The sequence below is a fragment of the Chaetura pelagica genome, unplaced genomic scaffold (genome assembly GCF_000747805.2).
Source record: "Chaetura pelagica isolate M959 unplaced genomic scaffold, ChaPel_1.0 scaffold222, whole genome shotgun sequence".
Taxonomy (NCBI): Eukaryota; Metazoa; Chordata; class Aves; order Apodiformes; family Apodidae; genus Chaetura; species Chaetura pelagica.
Window position 1 is genome coordinate 9,165,458 of NW_009952711.1, and position 6,652 is coordinate 9,172,109.

A 6,652-nucleotide genomic window follows, 5' to 3' on the forward strand; every position below is an offset into this window, starting at 1 on the left:
GGGCCCCCCGCGGTGGGGGAACGGGCCCCGGGCCGAGCCCCCTGCGGGGGGCTTGCTGGGGGCAGGCGCGGCCGCTGCTGCGGGCCCGGCAGGGTGAGTGCTGGTGTTAACGCTCTGAATCGCGAGCGTTGCAGCTCCCAGGCTGCAGTAGGTGCCCCACGGCCGCGGTATTTCCGCCTCTTGCCCCCCCTGAGGAGCAGAGGGCCTCGGAGAGAGCTCGTGGTGGAAACCAGCGAGGGCAGCGCGGTGCAGAAAGGGAGGATGAGGTGGCTGGGCGCCCCGCCGGAGTGACTCCCACACCTGCTTCAGAAAGGTTTCAGCTGCGTCGTTAGGTGGAAGGCCGGAGATCACCAGACACTACGCTTCCTGCAGCTGACGAAAGGGGAGTTCAGCCTGCAGAACGAGCACTGTGCTGTGTGCTCCATAAACATCCCACTAACTCACCCTCGTCCCAGGTCGCTCGTGTGTACAGCGTGGGGGAGGACGTGGGCACGGTGGCTGTGTGTGTGTATTACAGCTCCCGGTGTCCAGGAAAAGCCTGTTGCCTCCTTCCTTCCCTCTGCTTTGCAAGGTGATTAGTGGTACTGCCTACAAATCTTCAGGAGACAGCAGAAGACCATAATCTGGAAGTCTAAAGGCAAAGACCTTTAATGCTCTAAATTACCCAGGGCTCATTAAGGCAGTAGGCAGAGCCTTTCTTAGCACCTGCTATTAGGGCCAGACTGCTGCTGATGGACAGCATTGGATAGCACTGTCTGAAGGGCAAATGCTTTTATAGCCAAGTAAATAAGGAAACTAAGGTCTTAAACACAAATCCCATCAGAGAGGATATTGTGGAATAATTTAACATTCTCTTAGGTGCTCTCCCCTGAATCAAGCTATTAATATATAAATTATTGTGGATAAATCTGATTATTTTGCTGGGCTGGCTATGTGTATCTGTAACCTTTGCATTATATTCTACCTTAGCAAACTTTTCAAGTTGGTGATAGTAACATTTTTCCTGTCAAAAATGGATTAGGAGTAGAATGTGAATTATTATTATGAAGAAATACTTCTCCTAACCCTCAGCAATGTCCCATATGTTTGTACCACAGCTCATCTAATCGAGGTCTATCAAAATGGATTCAAGGTGCTGCTGTCTAGTGACTGGCTATATTAGGTATTGATCTGAGCTGAATTTCTCCCACCTGGATGGAGTTCTTGAAAACCACTCCCAGTGTCTAGACAGATGAGTGTCTGCATATCCAGTATAGATACCCAAATTGGAATTGCTTTCCACTAGAGATAACCTAGCCAGGAGAGTTATTTACAGTCTTAGATCACCAAGACTTAAGAGTCAGCCATCTATGTGTTTGCCCAAAACTGAACTGCTGTGTTAATATGAGCGTAACTTTTCACTGTCCTTCATTTGCCCTAACTGCATTTTGGTAGCTATTATAGTAAGAGCCTTCATGCATTGGTAAATCCACTTTTATCATGTTCAATGTTTAAAGATTTCAGAATGACTTCCTTGGCTGACATGCCCCTGGATTATGAGAAGATGTTTGCTCATCGATTCACAGCAGATGATGAAGAATTCCAAGAATACCTGAAGCGCCCTGCAGATGCCCCTCCTATAATTGAAGAATGGAGAAACAGATCTGGTGGCAACCAGAGAAACAGAGATCGGTACTGATGTCTTTTTTAAAAATTAATGTTGGTAGTTTCACAAATATGTAGTTAACCAGTCATTTATTTCGGTTTGTTCTGTTAATAGAAGTATCATCTTGTTATTTCATAGGTAACTATATTTAAGCTAAATAGTCTTCTCTGAAAAGTAATGAGGTTTTACATTTTTTTTCTGTATTGTTTGTCAAAGTTTTTGTATTGTGTATAAAAGTATTAAGTAATTTGCTTTTTAGTAAGGAATAACTTGGAACCACCAAACCCATTGCCTTTGGGTTTGTTACTGCTCAGCCAAGAACAATTTTCCAGAGGGGAATGATGAGAGTTCAGCAAAACTAAGCAGCCTATGTTCTGTTTAATAATAACAGGCAGGAAAATGTGCAAGGAAAGGCTGGATGTGGCACTTAGTGCCATGATCTAGCTGGTGTGGTGGTTTTGGTCATAGCCTGGACTTGATGATCTTAATGGTCTTTCCCAGCCTTGGTAATTCTGTGATTCAGTAATAGCATGATTATCTGTTGCTATCTGTCCATAAAAATGTTTCATTTGTAACATAAATATTTGCTGTGCTTTGTTAGATTAGCCTGTATTTCTTTTATTTAGTAGAAATGACTGTAAAATCCATCATCCAGTCTGTTAACAAGTGTAGTGTTACCTGCCTGCTGCAAAATATTTTGAGTTATTTCTTCAGCATGTAACTGCAGATTTTTTTCCAAATTCTGTACAGTAACATCTGATTTTTGTGTGAGTGAAAACTAATTATTACAGCATATAATAATGTTTGGTAATAATATCAGCCTTTAAAGGTAAAGTAGTTAACTTCAGTCCAAATAACAATTGTGAAGACTTCTTAGCTAAACATGCAAATTGGATTTGTGCCTTATCTGAAGAAAAGGACAACATTCTATCTTTTTCTCACCCTAGAAGCTTGTATTAAATTAAACATAGAATCAGGTTCTACATATTTTAAAAATGGGTAATTCTTTAAGGAGATGCTCTTACAAACTTTGTGGCTCTTTGAACTAATGAACTCTTAATGCTCTGGTCACAAAGTGAACCCCATGTAAATGATGTCTACATTGCACCATTGAGATATCCCAAGGAAACAACTGTGAGGCAGCTCAGGTGTTGACAGGAGTTGAGGTACAGCTGAAAAGCCAAAATGTAGACTGAACAATGGGTAAATACCACTGATAAGATACTGTCTAGAGTATGGGAATCTACAGAAGACCACGAAGCAGCAATAATATGCATCTTAGAGAATATGCAAATTCCAGGACTCTGTGCTGTTAGGGAGCTAAATTGTACTTAAGCCTGCTTTGCCACAGGTTTCAGCCATGAAGCCACTAATGAACCTGGCTTTGATACAGCTCCAGATGTATCTCCTGGTTACTTTTTAGTTATATGGGCTGTTAGAGTCTTTATTCAAAGTTCCAGCAGTTCATCTAGTGCCTGTGAATACTTTGTGTTAAGAAGCAGACTGTCCTTCCAAAGCTTAGCAAACAGTGGGCTGGGTAGTAATGAGAAATTAATTAATTATCTCAGATGACTGTTCCATAACTTTATAATAAAAACAGGTAAGTAATTGAGAGTACAAACAGTTACATAACAGTTTGAATGAGATTTGTGAAAAGTAAGGGTTGATTATCATTCATCTTTTAAAAAACTAATTATATATGTGAATCTTTGACATTTCTTTTTCTTGCAGGTTTCAAGATGGTAGATACTTTAGAGGGGACAGATACAACTGGCAAGGTGACTATAGATACAATCAGAGGCCAGAAAGAAGTTGGGGTAATAACTACCAGCAGCCCAGACAAGGACAATCCTACTCCCACTATGGACAATATGGCTACAACTCCTACAACCCAGGGCCTCGTTACCATCCCTACTGATACTTGTGGTTTGAAAGTCCAGTAATGCAATGTAACAAATTCAGTTCGACTTCAGTTTTATTTTTCCACAGTTTTATAGATAACTGAAGAATCAGTGTAACAGTCTGTTGCTGTTTGTCTGTAGTGTGAACTGAAAAAGGGAATACCTTTTATGAAAAATAGAAACATTATATACAGAGTTTGTTTAGAGTCTGTAGATCCTAGATTAAATTTCTATCCCATTCTCGTCTGAATACATACTGGTATACTGTTTTTCTTTTGTCACTGAGATTTCTCTCTTACATTTTAGAAAACACAACTGGCCAGGGGAAAAACAGCTGTGGTTTGTGTGCAGCCTGTAGCAGTGGCATATTGCCTTAAGATGGTTATTTTTGAGAATGACATACTGTGTCTTTCTCTAGAAAGAATTTATTACATTGGCTTTTGATAGTAAGAAAAGCTCAGTTTGGTTTGAATTTCAGATGCCTGAAAGCTGAGAGATGCTATTACAGTAAGATTCTATGGGGTCAGCACTGTTGACTCAATGGCTTCAATCTATTTGCAGTATTCCTCTTAAAACATGGTCTAAAAGTTGAAATAAAAATTAAGTAGTTTAAATGTTTCTTCCTATTGTAGTTGTTCAGTGATACACACGTTTTATGTGAGAAGTGATATCAGATTAAATTGTATAATCATAAATTTTGTACATGCATTAAAAAGTTTTGGAATTCCCATTTCAGTAGAGCTGTAAAATTTTGATGAGAATTGTAATTAGTTTCTGTTACATACTTTGTGCATGTTATAGAAGAAAGGAACCATAATTAGTACTGTTCTGTGCTCTTTGCATGAGAAAATAGCATAAACAGTGCAGAGTGTTATTCAGTTCTTAGAATGTTCTGTGTTTTTTTAAGTATTCACACAATAAAAGTGTAGTTCACGTGCAAGGATGTTTTTGAATATTTTTGAAATCTACTTTTGAAACGCTCATCTAGGTGCACAAGGAGCAGTGCTGACTGATTAAGTGTTAATACTGGACAGCTGTTGATTTAAGCTGGAAGAATGGTCTACTCAGCTATAATCAAGAGGATGAGACACATGAGATTAATTAGAAGTCTGGAGTGTTAATGCACTATCTTACATTCTAATAGAACAGGGTCAACGTTCTCTGTTTCACCATTTACATGATGAGCTAACTTCTATCAGGAGGGCAGTGCATTTCTTTGTATTTGACATTTTCTTCAGCTGTTGTAGAGAAACATGGAACCAGTAATGCTGCCTGTTGCAAAAGTCATATGAGATAAGGAGCACAAATTAGCACATCTTGATTTAAAAACAAAGAATATAGAAGTCAAAAGCACAGACTACCTGCTCCTTAAGAGCTAAAGAGTATGTTTATTGTTTATCTTGGAAACACACTGCATATACCTGTTACATAGTCTGTGATACAGAAGCCATGACAGAAGTGTCTCCACCTACCTGCTAAGTATTTGTTTTCTGCTTTTCATATAATACTGTTAACTCTGATAGTTTGTAATGAACTACTCCTTGAAGTATTTGCCTTTTAACTCAGTTATTTAACCTCAGAAATCTTGCAGTGAGAAGTCTGGTTTTCCTTAAGGAGTTCTAGTTGATGAAGTGCACCCTTTTTAACCCTCATTAATAGGGAGGAGTTGTTAACACTGGGGGATAGATCATGCAACGTTCTTACCTCTACACTGTGGAGGACCTGCAAGGTGGGATGGTGGAATTCCCTTTCAGTGCAGAATCACATGCAAAGTGCCAGATATCCTGGCCTCCCACCGCAAGAGTGGAGTGCATCCCTCTCCAAAGAGCCTGATGCTCGCAGTTCTTCCTTACCAGCTGGAGCAGCATCTCAGGTTGAAATAAAACCTGGCAAAAGGAAAGGATTCTGTCTTGTCTGTTGACCTTCTTCAAACCAAATTTTTAGTGTCTTTGAGCTAGTGAATAAAGGATCTACAACACTGTGACCAAGCTGTAGAAGCAGGTATGTTAAGATGGCCTATAACTCAGAATCACATATTTCATGACCTCAGCTCTCTCATTCCAAGTTTTTTGACTGTGCAACCAGGAGAGAGACAGCCCAGTGCAGCCTCCTGGTTTCTTTTATCTTCTTGACTCCATCTGCCACCTTTAAGGACCTGTATGATTTGCAAACCTTTCCTTGAAACAAATACAGCATTAACCTATTTTTTTCTAGGGGGGTGGCAAATACGTTTCTACATGAATACATCCCTTGCACTGGACAGAAGGGTAAATAGAATTCAGTATTACCAGCATTTTCCATTTGGATGAATTAGTATTTATGATAAAGTCCAGTTTATTGTTTCTGTCAAGCTAAATAAAACCAGTAAGTATTGTCTGCAATTATAGTTTGTGCATTACAGTGTGTTGGAAATGGCAGAACAAGCTGGGTAACTGACATTTGCAACTTCAAAAACCACAGGAATCATTTGTTTTAACTATGCTGGAGAATGCAGGGTAAACATTAAAATTCAGTGCCTGGAATCTGACTTTAAGAGATCTTTTCCCTCTGACATTTGCACAGACATCATTATCACGAATAAAACAAAGATAAGTGTTATGCATTTTAAAATGCCACATTACCAAGAGTTTAACACCCCAAAAGTTCTGAATACAGCTGTTGTAGCAGTTCTAAATCCTGAAAACACAGCAATTTTGTATGGGCTGCTAATTGATATTGAAGAATTATCATGCTAAATAACAGGTGTTGTGGTCAACAACTAGGAAAACTCACTAGCTTTTATAAAATTTCTTAACTAGGAGTTTAAAAAATGCTAAAGGCTTTCAATTCACAGCTAAGCCACTAGATATTTGAAGGCAAAAGAAAGTGCATAGAAAAAAAAATGTTGGTGTGATTTATGAAATACAATTTTACAAGTGTTCACTGCTCTTCAACCTCTATTTTATCCTAGCTCTGCAGCTGGGAATAGAAATGTGTGGACGTGCTTTGAAAGGTTAGTGAGAAGCTGAACTACTTTCAAGAGGGTCTCCAGCAGAGATTTCAGACTGGGAAGATAAGTGCCATTTTTGACATAAGTAAAATTAACATTCAACTTCCCGAACAAAAA

At 39.3% G+C, this 6,652-nt stretch overlaps 1 protein-coding gene across 1 annotated transcript; it reads left to right on the forward strand.

Moving 5' to 3' along the window:
* The first annotated feature begins 1,493 nt into the window (after positions 1-1,493).
* FAM103A1 (family with sequence similarity 103, member A1) lies at positions 1,494-3,603 on the forward strand. Its single transcript, XM_009994476.1, has 2 exons — positions 1,494-1,671; positions 3,377-3,603. The coding sequence occupies exons 1-2, from the start codon at positions 1,505-1,507 to the stop codon at positions 3,561-3,563; spliced, it is 354 nt and encodes a 117-aa protein (XP_009992778.1). The 5' UTR covers positions 1,494-1,504; the 3' UTR covers positions 3,564-3,603.
* The last annotated feature ends 3,049 nt before the right edge of the window (positions 3,604-6,652 follow it).